The sequence below is a fragment of the Python bivittatus genome, unplaced genomic scaffold, assembly GCF_059951505.1.
Source record: "Python bivittatus isolate LINGU-HERP-01145 unplaced genomic scaffold, Pbiv_v1 ctg000220_np1212, whole genome shotgun sequence".
NCBI classification, from domain to species: Eukaryota; Metazoa; Chordata; class Lepidosauria; order Squamata; family Pythonidae; genus Python; species Python bivittatus.
In genome coordinates this window covers 41,166,215-41,186,260 of record NW_028277048.1, presented here as the reverse complement: position 1 = coordinate 41,186,260, position 20,046 = coordinate 41,166,215, and the positions used below count along the sequence as shown (strand labels likewise).

The window sequence follows — 20,046 nt, the reverse complement described above, 5'->3', positions numbered from 1 at the left end:
TCAGGTCCCACAATCCCTTGCCAGATGGCCAGGGCACTTGAAATACAAAAATCTGGGTGAGCAACAGGGTTTTCTCTCCCTGATGCAGAGAATCACAGCCAAGAAGAATAAATATTGATAGGCAGGAGGAAACCATTTGGGTTAACGGTAGAAATCATTTTTATTGAAATCCTATCTGGAAGGGATGCAAGTACACATTAAATGTGATGATGCCTAATAGGAAAAAAAAGAAGACTGGTCTTATCCCAGGTAAAAAAGAAAGGAGCAATTTGATTCCATGCAAAGAGAACAGAGCAAGCATCTCACCTGTAGACCAAGAGAATGCAGGTTCCAAAGAAGGAACCTCCAGTAACAAATAGATAGGCCAGAGGCATATTATATGACAACTGGACATGCATGTGTTGCCTGTCATGGGTGTTGTTAGCAGCAGAAGCATCAGGGGCATTCAGTGTGAAATTACTGTAGTAGCCATAATACAGCAGTGTGTGACTGAAGTAGCCCTGTGAAGAAAAGAAAGAAATTGATGCCAATCCTTTGGAGGGTTATCCTTTGCTGAAAAAGATGGACCTGGTTGTAACAACATTGAAATATTTTACTCTTCTTTGAAGTAACACCCACTGATTACTCATGGAAATGGTCTTACACAGATGTCAACATCACAAATAGAAGTAACCTATATCCCTTGGGCTATTCCAAAAACAACTGGTTTTTTTTATAGAACTAGTTCACATCTCTAGTGTATAGACTACAAGTAGAGACACTGGTAGTGGATAGGCATCTATGAACTGTCCAAGCATTTTGCTACGGACTAAAAGTCAACAGGTGTGTACTTTAGTAGGACAACGGGCTAATCTGTTGGACTGACAAACAAAAGTTTGATTCTTGATTCTGGTAGGGGATTATGGACTGAAGCTGAAAGGCAAAATAGATGGACACCAACAGTCTACGTTTTTCTCATTCCATCTCATAGTGCAGAAATCAGGCTTTGGTCTCGATTTTTAAACCATCTTTTCATGGGCTAAACAAACAATTCTGCTGTGCAGCTATATAGGGAGGGAAATATATCATTATAAGTAGTTGCATGTGCTGGAGAATACACTCTATTGATTTATTCTAATGGCAAAGGAAAGCTACCTGATTTCAGGAACACTCACCGCTCCAGTCAAGAGATCATACCCTGTGAAGGCCACACTGTTGGGTATGGCAGAAGGGTAAGCAGCCTGCACAACAACTACAAAGACCAGCAGGATCAGGAACATGAAGAGATTAAAGAACAGCAAAGTCTTGAGGAATAGGAAATAGGAGAGGATGCTAGAGCCAAAGCGACCGCTGATCTGCTTGAGGGAATAATGCCAGGGCTGGAGAATAGGAACAAGGGACAGCAGGTTGTACCAGAGATTCCGGAACCCCTGCAAGAAAAACAGGATACAATCACATTCAGATGAAAAAATGGCAGGAGGAAGACTTTGGAGTAACTATCCAATCCCCTTTATTAGCCAAAAAATGATAGCATAGGCCAGTGTATATCAGAAATGTCAAACATGCCATCCCAGCCTCCACTATGAGAAAACTCTATCTTACTGTCATAACAGAAATGGGGATTGCAATTACCTACTCAAGGCAGTATTGCAAAAAATTAAAATTAAGTAAATGCTTGAAACAACATTTAGCACAATAGAAACATGTGGCAATTGCCTCTTTCTCAGGCCCAGAGTGCTATTAACAAAAGCATTCAAAGCATGTAAAGAAAAGTCTTCCCCAAACTCAGAATGTTCTTGTGTTGAAGGATGGTGCCGTACTTCTTCCTCGTCTTGCTTGTGTACTACAGAAAAACAGTTGCTGAAGAGAAGGATTTGCAGCTTCCACTGCAGTGAAAAACACCCTGGGCCTCCAAGTAGAGATTATTTCTATTTGCCTGGCAAGTTATGCTTCTTGGCAAGACGACCACAGCAGCCCCTTTCCTATTTTCCCAAGGCCCTAGCCTCTTTTGCTGAGCCTGTCTGAACCCAAAGCCACTTTCTCCATCTGTTCACCACTACAGCAAGTAGCAAAGCCCCTGCTTCATATTCAATGCAGTAACCTAAAACGATCCTCCTGAAACTTGCTAATACCTTCTTGATAAGAACAGGACATCAGGAACTGGCAAAAAGGCAGCCAAGAACTTCCGGAGTACTTTTCCCTACTCCTCAAACTGGCATAAATTTCACAGAATTCAATGAAAGTTTCCTTTGTCATAGCAGTGTAAGAAAGACACAGGGGGCCACACCTTTTCTACAGAAAGCCATCTGAGTCTGCTTATTTTCCACCTGCCACAACAAAAGCAAGTAGGGTGCATGGCTTACTATTAGGATGTGGTATTTAAGCCAGCTGCAGTGAGACAAAGGACCCGTTGGCTGGGGTTTCCTCAAGGTGCCTGAATGCCCACTCGAATCCTGCCTGAAAAGTGGGGGGGGGGAGAGAGAAAGAGAGAGAAGTGAACTTAAAAAGCATGGCAAAAGCTGTTTTGGGGAAAAGAACAGTGAGCTAGACCAGCTCAGGTGCATTCACTCTCTGCTCCAAGAGCAGCTAATGACCAGGACACTAACCTGAGTCTGAGCTTCTCAGCCAAGCTTAGAGGCATCTGCTGCAGCATGTGATTGCGTTGATGCGCTGGCAGGTTCTGGAGTTCTTTTACCAGAAAATTATAGTTGGCTAGGGAGGAAGTGCAGAGGTGATCAGAGATCAGGCAGCCCAACTGCATCTCCAGTGCAAACATTTGGATTGCAGAAAGGAAGAAGGATACTTTCCCTCCTCCACTTTTGACTGGGATCACCTTTTCCTTTAAAGGTATAAGAAAGTGAAAAAGGAAATAGCGCCTTCTCTATAAAAGCAAACATATTTGTGGGCTTTCATGGCAAGGCTGCCCAAGAAAGGAGCCCTGACAAAGTCATCTTGAAGGGTTAAGTAAGGGACCAAGGCTACTCTCAGGTCTTCTGGAAGTGTACATTGTTCCATTTCCTTGAGTGAGGAATATTATAACAGTCCCCCCTAATCAAGTTTGACTCTTGAGAACTTCATGGACACATCCCTAGATTTCCTGGCTATTGTCTTCTTCCGGAATGCTTCTCAACTTTCCCCTCTAGCGTTTTTCCATCTAAGTCCCAATCAGGTCTGACCCTGCTTAAGTTTGCAAAATCAAAGATGACTAGCTGCTGCCACCAAGCAAGATATGTTGTAATATTTCATCACTATTTTGTGAGAACCACTGAGCGATTACAACATCTGGATGGCTAGATCACATACTGAGAATAATCAGGATGATTTCTCCATGATGCTCATAGTTATAATAGCTGCACAATATGTTTTAGGGTTAGGTACATACTTCTATCTTCCTTACACTACTTTTCTGCTTACAGGCATCTTCCTATTCTTTTAGTCAACTTACTGTCTTCTGCCTTGTGACTGGAATCCAAGTCTAGAACCAGCTGCCGAAAACTAGGCCGCGCAGAACGGGATACTTCCTGGAAAGGAGTACGGCTGCTCCGACGGCGTAGTCTGGCAGTGCGGTTGTAATACTGGGAGAGGATGGCTCCTCTGCTGCGCCCTGCAAACAAAAGGGAAGACCCATCACATGGAGTGGAGAAAAGGTGGCCCTTGTTCCAGGATCATTCTATGTTCATTCCCATAATTCACATGCCCTATCCTGAAATTCTTCTTCATGAAAAAAAGTAGGCCAGGGCTGCAGGGAAGCTTCATGGCAGAATTATTATAACTCACCAATAGTACGGCTGGGCATATTAGCAAGGATGCGCAATGTGGTGGAAGAGAAGTCAGGGTGCTCTACCAGCTGTTCATTTGGTTTCCAAGCTTCAGTCTGATCAAGGGGATGAACCAGATTTTCTGGAGGAAAAGAAAAGCCCCAGATCCAATCTCCGCATCACCAATTTTCTATGAACTGTCCTGTCAGAACTAGAATCTCCACATCTACCCTTCATCTTCCTTTTGTGCCCATTCCCAAGATTAGCATAACATTTTCCTTGAACGTATCGTCAAAGGCATACGAATGGCTGGTGTGGGTCTTCCGGGCTGTGTGGCTGTGTTCTGGAAATTTTGTTTCCTAATGTTTCGTCAGCATCTGTGACCGGCATCTTCAGAGAGCAGAAGCACAGATCCCGCCCCCCTCAGATCTCTATAAATACCCACAAAAGGGTCACCTCATCCTGGGCATAGAGAGAACTGCTCCTGTCTGTGCTCCTGCTCTCTGAAGATGCTGGTCATAGATGCTGGCGAAACGTTAGGAAACAAAACTTCCAGAACACGGCCACACAGCCTAGAAGACCCACACCAACCGTTTTCTTTGAACGTTTTACAACTTAGTCATTCATTCTAAATTTATTCTACTGTCTCCTACAGCAAACATTTGTATCAGGACAGATTCACATGTTGGGCCAAGTCACAGAGACTCAGTGCAGAGATCCTTGTGCCAATACAGTGGTGTGCAGACAGCCCATTGCTTTCTGCAGAGATTTGTGGTTTAGAGCATTATTTTCATGGGCTGTTTGTTATTCTCAAGAATGTCATAAAAATCAGAAAAGTCAGCACTGATTCAGAAAAAGCAAAAGACCCCATCCAATTTTCACAAATAACATTACTATGACATCAAAATCAGCTCTAGAGCAACAGTAGATAAAATACAAACTTTGCATGAGAGAAGTGCAACCACAGGGCCCCTAATTCTTATAAACAAGAATTTACATGGATCATAGAAATGAATTGCTTTTGATGGGGAGGAAAATAATATTCTAACATTTTGATTGGGAGGAGAATAATATCCTAACATTCACTTTCATAATGTATATACGAATCATTTAAAGAGGCGTTTCTGGGGCTGAGTGGAGCTGCCCCATATGGTGAACCACTGAAATGCAGGTTTCTTGGACCTCTTCTGCACAGCCTGCTAACCATGGCAGGAAGATGGCTTGGTGATTTCAAGAAGACATGAACAAAAGATGTGGTCTTCAATTCATTCCTGATCCACCATGAAAACAGTCTATGTTTGTCTTTTCCTCTTCCAGTTTTAAAGAGGTCTTTGCAAACTTCTGTGGACACACACATTCAAAGGGTCTGCAGCGCACTGCAGTGAGGAAACTTAAGAGCTGGTACCTGCTCTGACTGGCCACCTGAGCCTGCTGGGGACATGCCCCTTTCTACCTTCTCTGCCCACTGTTTTTCAGGGCTATTTGCCTTTGGGCAGTGGGAGAATCAGGGCTCTCCCCTGTGCCAAAGAGCCATCTCTCCCCCTCCTTCTTCTAACTGGACAGACCCAGTAACAGATCCCAGGCCAGCAAGACTGGGAGGGATGACAAGAAAAGGGTGTGCATGGGGAAGCAACTCTGTAGTCACCAGTTCTCCCATCCCAGGGAGGACCTCTGTGGCACTGGAAAACTGTCAGGGTAAAAGTGGGAGAAAAGTGACTCTTTAGCTACTCCACCCCCCAGAGTAGGCACAGTACCTGATCCACAGGGCTGGCTAGGTAGATGCGCTTGCTGCATGTCTAGCAGTCTTCCATAAGGCTGCTAAACATAGGTAGAAAATGCAACTCCCCTTGCTGATTAGGTGCTGCCATGTCTGCTCTGCTGGTGAACAGCAAAGACCCACTTCCCACTTTCTTCCCTCTGCTTCCCTGTGGCACCATGGTAAGAAAAGGCAGCAGATCTCTTCTCTTGCCCCAGCTTCTTTTGCCAGGGGTGGCATGAGAAGCAGAGCAAAGAGGCAGAGAATGGCTCCTTTGGGGCTACAGGTAGTACTCATTTAGCTACCACAATTGGTACCAGTAACTTGGTCATTAAGGGAAGTGGTCGCTAAGTGAAACTACAACTGCACTTATCTTACTTCAGCTTTCCTTTGCTTTTCAGACTTGCAAAGGTCATAAGTGTGAGAATTGGTTGAAAAGTTACTTTTTCATCACCCTTGCAACTGCGAATGGTTGCTAAATGAGGCAATCGCTAAACAAGGATTACCTGTAGTTCTCCCCTCCTGCAAGGGTTTACTTTGAGACAAAAGAAGATCAAAGGTACAGTTAGACATATTGTATGCCATATTGTATGCCAACCCCCTGCACTGGCAAATAGTCCTTTAATGCTGCCATGCAAAAATACTCCCAGTAAAATGTATTCACGCCCTGGATCCTGAAGGACAGAAGAGGAGGATAACAGGGTCCTCTGTTTTGGCTGAGTTCCTCCTAGGTGGTGGTGTGTCCTTATAGCCCCGGTTCTTGCTCACTCATAAATCCTACCTCTTGGTTTGTCCTCCAATTCTGATCTGACCTACTACAGTCTGTCTGTGGGCTCACCTCAAGTTATTTCCAATACCCCCTCAGTTATCTTATTTAGTATCACACTGATCTTGTGAAAGAGGTCATTATTACTACTGGTGCCACCAGTACAATTTTTATAAACAGAACTATATAATTCTGTTATTACATTGGAAACAAGTATAACAACAGGTACTGGAGGATTTGGGAACATGGCATTTCATGCAGCAGAAACAGAAATTTAAAAAATTAGGTAAATCCTCTGTCATATAGGTAATGAAATCTTGTTATGATTATGAAATCCTGATCTTGTATTTCCTTAAAAACCTCTTAAGGTTGGGCTGCTTGGTTCCACAGCATCTAGGAACCCATCAGATTCATGGAGAATCAGTTAATGGTATTTCCACTGTACACGTTAAAAGAATGGAAGTTTATTGAGACTGAACTCACCAACTTTTGAAAGCAGACATGGTATAGTTAGTGTCAGATGAGGCCCAAGAAGATTCAGATTCAAATCCATGCTAGCTATAAGCTTATTGGGGAGCTTTCACTACTTCTGAAGCCAATCTACCTCATAGGGTTGTTGCGAGGATAAAATGGGATCATGCATTTGTTCTCACCCTACTTTTTACTGTGACCAGAATTGTTAAAGGTAACTAACAAGCCAAAGATTTTTGTTTAGCTGTAAGCTCTGGAGATTAAATGGTTGAGAAGAAAGAAAATGCTTTCTAACAAGAAACATCTCTCCATCCATATTTTGTAAGTTAAAAACTGTTGAGTTACATCAGGCTGCACAGCCTTTCCCCTGCTCTTCACATTGTTCTCTGAGAAAAAGAACAAATCAGAAAATACTACTTAAAAGTTACACATCCTTCTCCTTTACCCCAACTATTTATCTACAAGTTGAATATCCCTGATAATCATCGGCAAGTCTGTGTGCTATAGATGTGACTTGTCTCACCTTTGCTCCTGGAAGTCAGGTCTTGCATCTCCACCAACTCCTGTTCAGCCAAACTGCTCTGCTCCTTAATTAGCTGGTGGAAGGAATCATGCACAGCCCCTTCATCATATGGACTTGGGTCTTGGCTGTGGGGAACAGAGAACCAGTCTGCCCAACTGTTCAACTAACAGGATCCCCAAAACAACAGCTTCTAACATCTCACCAGCTTCACAAGGGATTAGGCTAGGAGTCAGGTATATGTAGTGACTAAACGGAAGCAGGCAAAACATACTAGAACATTACAGTTCTTGTAGCAAACCACAGCAGAATCCAAAACACAGACAATATGCATAAGGATAGAGAGCATCCAACACACTGATCAAACATGGTTTACAAAGACTTCCCATCAGGGCCTTCAGAGCCTCATGTACACATCTACTAATAGGCACCCAGGAGATGTGCATAATGAGAGTGAAACTAAAGCCTTACAAGTTTAAATAGTATAACTACAAACAAATAACAAAGTCTTGATTACTTCACCACTGGAAAGTAGTTTTGTAATGTAGAGATTAGTCTCAAGTCTCAAGTATCAATTGCATTTTATTGTTCCATTTTATTTGTATTTTCTTCCTAATTTAATTAAAAATGTTAATGTATTTACATTCAAATTCTGTAAATTCTATTACATAGCTGTATACTTTTCTGATATGTTCTGTCCTAAGTTTGGGTTAATAATGATTATATGTCAATCTAATATTGAGGTAGAATGAATTAATTTCTGTCTCTTCCAGAATTTATAATCTATAAATCCTGTACTTCTGGTCTCTGTGGCTAAAATTCTGTTAATAGTAATTTGTCAATCTTACTGCTATATGATTCAATAATGGACAAAATACCTTTCTTACATCTCAAGATCAGATCTAAGACAGGAATACTCAAAAACATTTAGAAGCAATGATTAATGTTTTCCTAACACTCTAGACTATTCTGAAGATAACTGAAATCAAGGTAGGGCAATTTATGCACTTACCCATTTATTCCCAAGGAACTATATTGGAGATTAGGTTATAAATAGTTCACCAACTTTTTTTTCAGTGTTGATACTAATTCGCATTTGCTACAGGAAACTCCTCTCTCCAGTTTTCCTAAGCAGGCAACAGAACTCTCACACACCAACATTCCATCCCATGCTTTATGCTACACAAGAATTCTACTTTTAGTGTTTTGATAATTAGATATAGAAAAAGAAACAGTCATTCTCAGGCTTTTTAAAAACAGTTTGCCTTGAAATAAATACATGCTAAGTGTCAGTTTTCTAAATAGTTTGTAAGTACTCTAACCATCTGATGACATTCTGTTTCTGAGACAGGAATGAATAATATACTTTTTAAAAATGTACTTATTTAAAAAGGAATCACACTCACCTGGCAGTGTCTCTGTTCTCAGGGTCATGAAAGGTGAAAGTCACTGTGTGGGACATCTTGATAAACAATTCCACAAGTGATCTATTTGCCTTTGCACTTCTCAGTTCACCACATTTCCAAATGCAGGTTGCAGAAAGAATCAATCTCAAATGAAGCTGCTTCCATTGAGACTATTCAGGCTCCATATCTTCTACCAATTCGTTTAGATTCTGGTCTAATATCTGAGGTCCTCTTATTAACTCTCAAGGCCAGCAGAACAGGCCGCAACATTCAAGCCTATATGCCACAAAGAACACAACTTGAGACACGCAGAGCTGTACTTGGCTCTCCCACCACCTCCTACTACAAGATTTAGAAAGTGTATATCACAAGAGCTGCCTGGTCAGCTGCGAGCAAATAATGCAAAAAGGAAGGAAAACAAAGACAGGACAAAGGCTGCAATTCAGTCTGGATGCCTGCAGTTCAGACAACGCAAATACAGTTGCTGGTGCTCAAACTACGGACTTCTCTCACAGTGGAAAAACAAATCATTTCTGCAAAGGAAACTGAAAGCTCCCTTGAACTTACCTACAGGTGCATCTCATATTTTCACTACCAGCAGAGTTGCTATAAAGTTTCTCTTCCTTGTCTCAACCACTGTCAAACAGCCCAGCTGTCACCAGAGAGATAACAAAGTTTGCCTTTCAGTGCACCAGGATGGGCTTGGCTTCCAAGGGTTAGGAAAGCCCAGTTCCTGCATTCCTGAGAGCAGAGTGTGAGTGCTCCTTCATGAACACCAGCAAATGAAGCAGCCGGGCTTCCTGCCTAACAGGAAGTTAGTTTCTACCACAGACTGTGCAGGTTCAGAGGATTAAAGCTCTTGGTAGAGCATGAGAAGAACGAAGAAGGGAAGTGGAGTTGCTGCCTGTAAAAGATAACAGGGTTCAAAACCAGAAACTGTTTGGCTCATTCTGTGCTGCTAAGTTCAGCGAGAGTTGCAACATGCTTTTTATTCAGAAGGGCATTTTGCTTCTGTAGAAGACACTCATATTTTGCTCTACCAATAGCAAAGAACTCTGCAGCACCTTTGCTTTTTGAAATCCTAAGCTTGTCGTTTAAGTATAAGGTCAGTACAGGCTCCATTCCTGGGGAAGTGCTTAAGCAATTTTCTCTCTGCCAGGACAGCTCTTAACCGGGAAGAAACAACTTCTGCTTCTCAGTCTGAACTCTCTCACATTATCTATCATCCCCTTTATGTAAGGTCCAACAATCCGGCAGTTGGGACATCTGGCTTTTTGCAGATCTTAGAACCTTGTCACGCAGGGTGGAGTAAAATGAAACTTAATTAAAATGGCAAGAAACAGACAGGGGCAAACCTATTGCTTGATTTTAATAATAAAAAAGTGTGATTATAAATGGAACTTGCAACAATATGTCACAAGGTTTCATCTTCTGATACAGGGACAAGGATCCTCCATCCCAGAGGCTGAATATGGACTATCAGACCTCTTTATCCAGCCTGATAAAGACAGAAACGAACCTTTTAAGGAACTCAGAGTTCCCAAAGCCATAAATCCTGGAGCCTTGTTATGTACACTCGTTTCCCCTATTGCAAAAATTGGAAGCCAGCTCCAGCTTAGTCACAGCTTCAGGGCAAGGACTGTTGTGAAGTAGCAGTCCTTTGTAGGGCCTTAACTTTTTCTTGACCCCAAAATACGCAAGGGCTGAACAAAGCTGGGGAGAGCCATGGCTTCAGGCTACTATGGGTGTGTCAACAAAAGAAAAAGCACAGCAAATCCAGCGTATCTAACAGCTGCTGTTTTAAAGCTCTCAGAACACCCTGAAGCCTTTGAGGATAAACTACTTCTTCCTATGCAAGTTTTGTTACCCTTGGTGAACAGATGAGGCAGCAACAAAGCACTGGAGCTTCCTTTCTTTCCTGGAAGCAATGGCTCTCCAAGTCCTCTCGGATGAAGGAAGGCATCCAAACAGAATGAGCCAAACAGGAATCTGATACCCTCTATATGGGATGTCCTTCTCCATCCAGGAGATGGCAGGGAGAGCATCACTCCCCACTTCTCTCTCTCTCAGCAAAGGAGAGCACCCCTTTCTTCACAGAGAAGCAGAATAATTGTCCCCTAACTTGTTCATGCTGGCTGGGGAATTCTGAGAGTTGAAGTCCACACATTTTAAAGTTGTTGAGGTTGAAAAACACCAGCCTAGGCTATTCTCTACCACTCCAGCCTATCTGAGGGCCTTTCCCCACCTTCTTGTAATCAAAGTTTCAGCATGCTATGGCACCAGTTTTTCTGCAATTTTCCATGACACTCCCTTTATCTTGTTCCCAGCCCATGAATGAGACAGTCTTCATCTTTAGCTGTACTTGGTTGAAGTAGCATTTTTCTGATTATTTTGACATTGCCTGGGGCAACCTGTATAGTTTTCTGCTGACTCAAGGATGACCAGAGAGCACTTCAACTCAGCAGCAGCAGGGAAAAGCTATTTTTTTTCTGATCAGGTGCACCTCCCTCAACAAAACGCGGTTGCCCCCCACCATTTCTATTTAAAAGCTTTTATGCAATACAGGTGCAACTAGAGGTTGGCACTTTTCTTTGCAGCACCTCAATTTCCATTTATTGTTTTAAATTAAGTAGAATGTAAACAAATTGTCAGATGGGCAGGGAACCTGGTGGGTGCCAAGGGAGTTGCCTATTTCTGCTCTAAAATGCTTCGCGCTTGATATGATCGGCGTTGGGTTCCTGTTTCTTATGAAAGGTACAATTTATAACCCATTGCCCCAGCAAAGACTCCTTATGCAGATTAGCATGAGTAGGGACATAGGGACTACACATACATGTCAAGCTTCATGTTCTTTCACTTCAACAGAATGCAAGGAGCCAGCTGCTGCATCAATGATATGCATAAAATGTATCTGCTTGCCAGTCATGGCTGCCAGCCTTCCCAATGAATTAGAAGCCTTTTGTTCTGCTTTGGCATCAATTCAACAGAATAGCAAAACTTTATCCCTGTCCAAGCCATGCAAGGAGATGTATATACCTCCTTCAGCCTGATTTGGAGAACGCCTACTGAGGAACCCTTGATCAGTACAATGAAAATTATTTGTACCTTCCCTGTTTCTATGGGATTACTTTTTGGGGGGCTTCAAGTCGTTTATCTGCTAGGAAGCACTGTTCATTTCTCTCCTAGAAGAAATACTAAAACTCAGATCTGATTGTTTTGCTTAGCTCAGAACCAAACTGCAACTGAAGATTTTGGCAGCAGCTACACCAGCTGGTGTAGCCCAAATCTCAATGAACTCTGAATCATTTGTTGGGGGCCATATCGGGAAGAATCTACAATTGGCATAATCATTGCTGAGCTCTAAGGGGCCAATCAGGATTCATCCTTCCAGCCCATTGCCCTAGCTCGTTTTCCCTTTCGTGGGTGCATACACACATTACAAAAGTAGTATGCAGGTACAGGAGAGTAAGTTAGGAGAGAGAGAGACAGAATATTTTGTTCAGGCAGATGAAGTTTTCATAAATGTATTCCATTGCACATATATTATATGGTGAAACAGAAATGTTTTAATTCCCATAAAATAACTTGAATGCAGTTCAATACTTTTGCCAGTAAGAATGGTATTACCCAGAGGAATTCATAACCAAAAAGGCAGATGACAGCACAACTGCAGGGGAAGGGAGGAAGGCTGGGTAAGAAGACATAAAAGTTGTCACCCAACAAACTGGCTTCCAGCAGAAAGCTGGGTAATGACCCCAGGGAGGTGATCCCTTCCCACTTCTTCCAAAAAAATCTATTTTTCTGGCAGCTCAATAATGCATCCATCAAAGAAAAGAACAGAAAGAAAGCTGGTCGGGTGCGTCTCTAGTGCATTTGGTAGCTCCCTCCTCAAAGTAAAGACTACAGCCTAGTTACTTACCAACACAAGGCTGTCCAGAGGCCACCTTAGCTCCGGGGCTCTGTCATAGTCCCAAGGTAAAACACTGCCTCCACCTAGAGCATCCTATGCCACTGGCTGATGGCAAACCTCCTTTACATTCTCCTTCTCACGCAGCTTCTGGAGAATGGACAGGCTGCATGCCCAAGGCTTTTTGCTCCTGCTGTGGCAAGCAATCCAGGCTGCAGTCTCATCTTCCACCCTCCCTTTTCTCTGGGCATATTCCTGGCAGCCATCTCCTTAAAATTAGCCGTCTGATACATCAGGGCATCCCAAAAGGATTAAGAAAGGATCATTCCTCCACAAACCCTTCTACTTCTCATGTTCGTACTAAAGATCCCAGCCTATTTACTTGGGAGCAAGTTTACTGCAATCCCTGGTGTTTAAACTTGATTAGGACCTTAACATTTCTTGTTTGCTTGAAAGGCCTCCTCCTGAGTGAGTGGCAATAAAAGTGGGGCCAAGCTAATCCTACAAAACAGACATATTATTCAGAAAAGGTGACAGGATCATTTTCATTATAACTCAATTTTAAAGTCAAGAAATGTCAATGCTTTCTTGTATCTGAGGCTTCTGCAGATTTTTACATTTTTTCATCATAATACATCTATATTTAGCAAAAGAAAGCATCACCTCTTCCTTGAGCTTCTTACTGGGAGTAAATTATGCAGTATGTGGGTTGTAATAAGTGATATTTCATTGTAAAGGAGCAGCTTCAGTTTTCCCAGGGAGACCTGCATGTTAAAATCTTATCTCTTTTGTGATATCTCTACATTATAGTTACTGCTTCTTTTGACTTACCTCTACATTATAGTTGCAGCTTCTGTTGGCTCTTTCAGACTTTCAAAAGGCAGAAAGACATACTTTTTTTTTTTAATGAAAATCCTACCTGATTTGAATCCAGTGCCTTAGGATCCTATAAGTAATTATAAAGCTCTCTCCAGGCCAAATAGCAAACACTGTTGTGCCTCTCTGTTTTTGCTTTGGGCTGGGAGTTGAAGTCCACACATCTTAAAGTTGCCAAGTCTGAAAAACACTTTCTCAGAAGTTGTATACTGTGGGCTGGTGAAGCCTCCTGAAACAGTTGGTCTCACTGGAGATGAAGATTCACTGCTCATTTGGACAAAGGAAACTTTTTTCTTCTCACAAGCAGGGTTTTGCCTTTCAGTTGTATAGAACCTAGCGCAAACTTAAAAGCAGCTTTCTTTCTCCAGTAGGTGCTTCAGAAAAAGAACTTTAGAAAGGAAGCAAAAGCAACTCTGTAATTGCTTCTTTTATTGCATCCGTTTCTATTAAACTTCCTAGTCTATCAAAGGCCAGGTCGAGGTTCAGCCACCCTAGGACGAGGGCCTCATTTCTTCTACAAGCAGCTACGTGGGTGTGAGAAAAGAAGCACAGAGGTCACTTACTCTATGGAGGAATCCTTGTAGCCACGTCCCCCGGGTGATTTTCCCGCCTGCAGCAAATCCTACGCTGGACAATGGAATTTCTGACACCCAGGACAGCGATCACGCTAACGGCGATCGCATCCAGGCCCCAATTGGCAGCCAAGAGCTCCCTACGAGGGCACAGCTGCAGATTATTACAAATAACCAATGATAAAACGTGCGAGAAAAAGCAAGATTTTACAAAATAAAGGAACGGAGCCCTTTTACAACTCCCCGAATCACGAGATAGTCCTCCAATTACATCAGGTATCTTTTTCACTAACCTTGTGAGTTATTCTTGCAGGGTTAATCAGGTAAACGTCTCCTCCCCACACCAAGAAAACTTTTTCTCCAAAGGAAACCCCTGTCCCGGTAGTCAGACCACACCCTGTGCTTCACCTGAACAACAAAGGACTCTGGGAGCTGTAGTTCTTTTTCTGAAGCACGTACTGGAGCAAGAAACCTGCTTTTAAGTTTGTGCTAGGTTCCACACAACTGAAAGGCAAAACCCTGCTTGTGAGAAGAAAAAAGTTTCCTTTGTCCAAATGAGCAGTGAATCTTCATCTCCAGTGAGACCAACTGTTTCAGGAGGCTTCACCAGCCCACAGTATACAACTTCTGAGAAAGTGTTTTTCAGACTTGGCAACTTTAAGATGTGTGGACTTCAACTCCCAGAATTCATGCTGGCTGGGGAATTCTGGGAGTTGAAGTCCACACATCTTAAAGTTGCCAAGTTTGAAAAAACACTGCTCTAAGTCACCATTTCTCCTTGTGGTCTTGTCTAGTGACTTCTTTCCAGTTCTTTGCTGTAGAGTCTGTGTAAGGACCAGTCAGAAGGGGCATTGCTTTGTATAGCAGGAGCTGTGGATCCCATATATCAGAGGCAGTGGAGAAGGTATGTTAGGTACAGCTATGTTACATATGAATATTTCTACTCTTTATCATGAGAAAAAAGTAATTTAAAATGTTTGACTTGGCTGGTTCTTAGGGGAAGAGTAAAAGGGTAACTTTCTAAGACGTTCTCAGGAATTGTGAGTTTGAATTGTGAGAAGTGATGTATTGCATCCTCTAAAAAAGGCCCTGAAGGCAGATATTTCCCCCCTTTTCCTACACTAGATTGCTTACAGGAAAATTCTTTCCATAGTTGCCTTCTCCCAGAAATTAATCCACATAAATTAATTTTGAGTTGAGCTTGATTCCTGGTATCTTAACAGAAACAGCCATGTAGTTTCTTGGCAACAATAGAGAATGGCTTGCATTTGCCTTCCTCTGGAATGTTTTTTTTCAGTTTCCCAAACTAGGCTACAGACGGGGTATTCCCTGAAGGTCTTCTGTCCAGCTCCTGAGTCTGCTTAGCTTCCAAGTCTAGATACTGTCAGCCAGGTGATGATGATAATTAACATTCTGCAGAACTTTTACGCTCTCTGTGTGTGTTTCTTCTAGCTCAGAAGTCTTCAACCTTTGGGGACTGGTGGGGAGAACATATGGATACCCCCACAATATGGCTCTTGGTTGCTCTTTCACAAAGTAGATACCATTTACCAGCTACGAAGCCCACGTTTAGCAGAATGCTACCTGCCAACCCCTTTCTCTGCCCCCACATTCTCTTTGTTTCTAGGATGGACGGCATTTGACTGTCACTGCCTATGATCTTTATTTTTAAGAAAGGTTATAGGGCTCCTTTGGGGCCAGATAAGCTCTGTTTGAAAATAAAGATAATATTGGAATATGTAATACAGTATGTAAACTTCTATTTATTTTTTAATGTAAAAAGTCAGGGTGGGGGGGCTGGAAACTAAGAAAATATTAAACCCAGACATGATGGAAGCAGAAGGCAGGATGGGGGTGGAAAACAGGCCCAGGACCTCTACCTGGATGTTTTAGTGCTCACTGCAACTAAGATACTGCGATAGAGTGATTTTCTATTCTACTTAAAAACAGGTTATAGCTGAGAGCCAGAGATCAGGAATATTTATGGTTATGCTCATTTTGTTATTTTTACTTCTAAAAAGCATTGTTCTATAAAACCATTCTTCCCAAAAATGGCACTCATTGCCAAGCAAATTTGCCTCGCATCAGGCCAAAGTAGCAAATTCCCTTCTAGTCCTATAGTCATAATGATGCTATGATTTATGTTTACAATGGGAAACTGTCCATGTTCAGTATTTTCCTTCTTGTTTAAAATCAGAGTTGGCAAATCTTGGTTTTTGTTCCTCCAAGTAGCTTATCAGGAATATTTGAATGGTTGTATAACACAGAATGGCAGGGTGGGGAAGAGGAGGATAAAAACAACAATAAGCTTCATAGTTACAGTTTAAACACTACCACATTTCTACCAAGGGTGTGGGAGCTGTAATAGGGGTAATTGCAAGGTCTAAAATTAGCATCCCTAACTATAGCCAAAATCAGTTTTGTACTAGATGTATTAGCATGCCTTTATGAAAGAAAGGCTGGTGACTGTAACCTGAAATATTCCCTCAAGCTCAGGGACTGGTTGGGTGCAGCTGAGCACTGGTTGGGTGAAAGGCTTCCATGCAGGCAGCAGCGTCTAAACTCACACTAAAAGTTTCTGGGATCTGTGGTTCCGTGAGGGCAAAATGGAGGGATTGTAATGAAACCATAATTATAATGTACAGATAAAATATACTTTTTGAAAGCTGGGCTGATTTCTTCTGTAACACATTCTCTTTTTTTAAGTAGGTTTCTTTTTCTTTGGAAAAAATAGGAAGCATCTTTCTCATAAAGAAACATGTATAATTCCGGTATGATGTTGGCCACTTAACAACATGTAGGTTATGTTTGCGCAATACATTTGCCCATAGTTACCTTTACTTAACCCAATTTTTAAAATTCCATAACATTTTTTTAGTTTGGTGCATAACCGATATGGTTTAGTTTGCTCCATAATACATATTGGAGCGGGAGGCATAAATATGTTGTTTGAGATAGAATACAGAAAAATAATTTATTCCTTATTACAAGTAAGCGTGTATCAACTCTTGACAGGAATAGGGGAGGTAACATGTTCCTTCCTTCTAACTGGATCTCCCAAACCTTTAGAAGACATGATGGTCATATCATTTCACAAAGGAGCCAAGAGCATCTAGCAAGACAGATGTGTCCAGGGGCAGTTTCAAGAGGGCATCAACCAGAATCTTCCAGTTTGGGAATGTTCCTCTGGATGATATTGAAAAAGCAATTGGGAATCATTTCTCAGGCTGGCAAATCAGCTGGGTCCTTGTGATGACTAATCCAGGTGATGGCTAAAGGGAAAGTGGCTGGGATATTCAATTAACTGCAAACTTGCAAGCAAGGGAAAAATTCATGTTCTCTGATGAGAAGAAACTTGGTAGTATAACACAGGGCTGGGCAATGTTTGTTTGTGTGTGTGTGTGTGTGTTGCAGTTTAGCCTTTTACCTCCTGGATGGCCCAAGGAGGCTCTCACATGACACTAGGACACCACTCTAAGGAGGAAAGAAACTGCTCCATCCCTCCAGTCAGAGCTGGTGACTGAGTGGTGCTGGCATTTCCACCAAACTGAAACTAGCATGCTGCAAGGCAAAACACCAGCCTCTAGTCAACTTTTTTTCCAATAATGGCTTAGGTCCCTATTCATAGAAAATAAAAATGGCAGATGTTGTAGCCCATTGCTTTGTTTTGAAATGTGCCTACATGATCAGAGAAAACTATGGATTGATCATAGGATCTTGGAAGGCTAGAAAAGATGGCAAGGAAGTTAGGGCAATTTGCCTTTTGATAAATTGGTGATTGGTCACACCAATTAATGGAAATCATTCTGTGAATGGACAAGCCTTCATGGCAACCTTTTTTGTTTTGTTTTGCTTTCTGAATGCACGTGACATGCTGTTAAAATGTAAAAAGCGCTCTTTGGTGAAATAGGTTGGGAATCCCTGTTATAGCCTCTATGAAAGGAGGCAAGCTGTTGCTTTGCAGATGTTGAATTACAACAGCCCTTCATGATTGGCTTTGTAGGATAAGCAACATCTGTAGGACAATAAGTTGCCCGTCCTTATCTGATAGTATCTACAGGCTAATAATCTTTATACCATTGATCAAGCTGGTCTGTAAGGCAAGGGAGACCTCTAGAGGCCAGTTATATTGTTAAAAACATTGAAGGGCAACCTTTCTTTTGTGTAGTAGCAGACAGTCACTTTGGTTTAAAGGTATGGGTCTAGCCTCTCTCAAATGCATTATTTTTCATCTAACATGGCTGATGGACATAGATTGGGAATTATGGCAGTTGTAAACCATTCCATTTAGAGGGAAACAAATATGGAGTGGTATATGTTAATTATTAACTATTTTTAAATGCATGGGAAATTTATGCCTGTGTAATGATTAGCACTGAAACTGAACTAAATAATATATCCAGCAGACACAATTCCCAAGGCCACATTCAAATCAGTCAGACAGAAATTCAGTATGAGGGAAGATAGGACTGTAGATCCAGGAGAAGATTCTCAAGAATGTATCCTTCATCTTCTCATCTCATCTAATGCCAATCGTTTTATCTGCCCAAGTTGCCCATTTTTCTTCTAGAAAATATAGGGAATTTTGGCTCTGGCATCCACTCCTATTTCATCTTCTAGAGATTCCTGCTCTTTGTCAACATTCCAGCCCCATTGTTAGTCAAAGGCTTCATGTTGCCTCCTGATGCAGTTGTCTTTTACAAGAATTTGGTACAGGTGAGTTCTATGTATCTTCAGGAGCATAAGCCTTAAATGGTCTTCCCAGTACTTCACTTGGATTCACTCCTACACTAATGTTTAGAGTCTGTGTGCATGAATTACAGTTGTGGCACCAGTCATTCTTTCTGGTAACACTTCCAGAATATCTTCACTGATGAAGTGAGTCAGTAGAAAATATGGTTTAGTGAAACTGCATCATGGGGGCTAAGAAGGTATGGTAGAGACCAACTTCACCAAGTTGCCTTTTAATAAATTGGTGTTCTATGACTAGCCAGACCCACTATAACAATCATTTTCTGAAGAGCAATCTTTCCCTGTAGCAACCCTTTTTGATTTGGTATTGTCAAAATTACAGATAAGCCAACCAGCTCAAAAAAGTTGGTAACTCCGGGTTAGAGATTAGAGATGGGAATACACCTGGAATACTGAAAAGGGATTTGTGAAGAAGTGGCTTAAGACAAAACAGAGATAATTTTCTTGGTTCTCTAAGCTGTGCATAAAATTATACAACTCTGTCTCAAACATTAATTTGAAGCAGATCTAGGATAAAGTGCCCCTTGTGCTAATGGTGTATTCTAATCTTCACATGGACCTTGTGTCATTTTTTTGCAAGCATATTTTGTCAAATCAGACACTCTTAATTAGTCATTCCTGATTTGGGCCAAAGGAAGTAGAATTAGGATCTATAAGAATAATTATTGTTCCTTGGAGGATGCTACCCAGCACGACAAGGGGTTATGCTTATTATTATTATGGTATTTTTTCCAACTCAGATTCCAACAACTTGTGACCTGAAGGTGTTACGATCATATATGCTTGTAGAAGTGGCCATTGCGTGCTTAGAATAAACAGCCCCACTACAGTCTCCATTGCACAAAAGAAAGATGACTCTCTCTCTTGGCAGATAGACCTAGCAGAGCAAATTTGGCATATGCAGAACCAGCAGTGAACACACTTAGCAGTTAGTTGAACATTTTCTTGTGCCTGCTAATCAATAGTATCCTCTTGCTATTAAGGGCTGCTCTTTTCTAATTCACTCTCTAAGAGTTCCCTGGCAGACCCAGTCTTTATCTTTAATCAGGGTATAGATCAGGCTGAGGGTGTAAGTGGACTAAAAGTGTGTTTTCTCCAGAGTCCCTAATTGCTACAGCTAGTGATTCCTGCTAGACCAGGAATATTGGGATTTGGCAAAGATTGGAGTCTGACTGCAGTAGGAAGAGGTAATGCTCTGAAGCAATAGTAAAACAGAATTGTAATATACATCACTTTATATTTAGTTATACAGGATGCATTCATTTCACAAGAAATGGTTATTT

The 20,046-nt window shown here is 41.7% G+C and overlaps 1 protein-coding gene across 2 annotated transcripts in view; it reads right to left on the bottom strand.

Annotated features, from left to right (window-relative positions):
- TMC6 (transmembrane channel like 6) overlaps window positions 1–14,387 on the bottom strand; it is a 29,500-nt gene extending 15,113 nt beyond the window's left edge. For both annotated transcript variants that reach the window (XM_088138417.1, XM_088138418.1), the window contains exons 1-10: window positions 14,305–14,387; window positions 9,224–9,560; window positions 8,657–8,932; window positions 7,254–7,378; window positions 3,757–3,879; window positions 3,425–3,583; window positions 2,586–2,691; window positions 2,343–2,436; window positions 1,155–1,409; window positions 307–500 (exon numbers count right to left, since the gene is read on the bottom strand). In XM_088138417.1, the coding sequence (XP_087994543.1) occupies window positions 307–500; window positions 1,155–1,409; window positions 2,343–2,436; window positions 2,586–2,691; window positions 3,425–3,583; window positions 3,757–3,879; window positions 7,254–7,378; window positions 8,657–8,712 (1,112 nt within the window). In that variant the 5' untranslated portion in view covers window positions 8,713–8,932; window positions 9,224–9,560; window positions 14,305–14,387. The remainder of the gene's footprint in view (window positions 1–306; window positions 501–1,154; window positions 1,410–2,342; window positions 2,437–2,585; window positions 2,692–3,424; window positions 3,584–3,756; window positions 3,880–7,253; window positions 7,379–8,656; window positions 8,933–9,223; window positions 9,561–14,304) is intronic.
- Window positions 14,388–20,046: the final 5,659 nt, after the last annotated feature.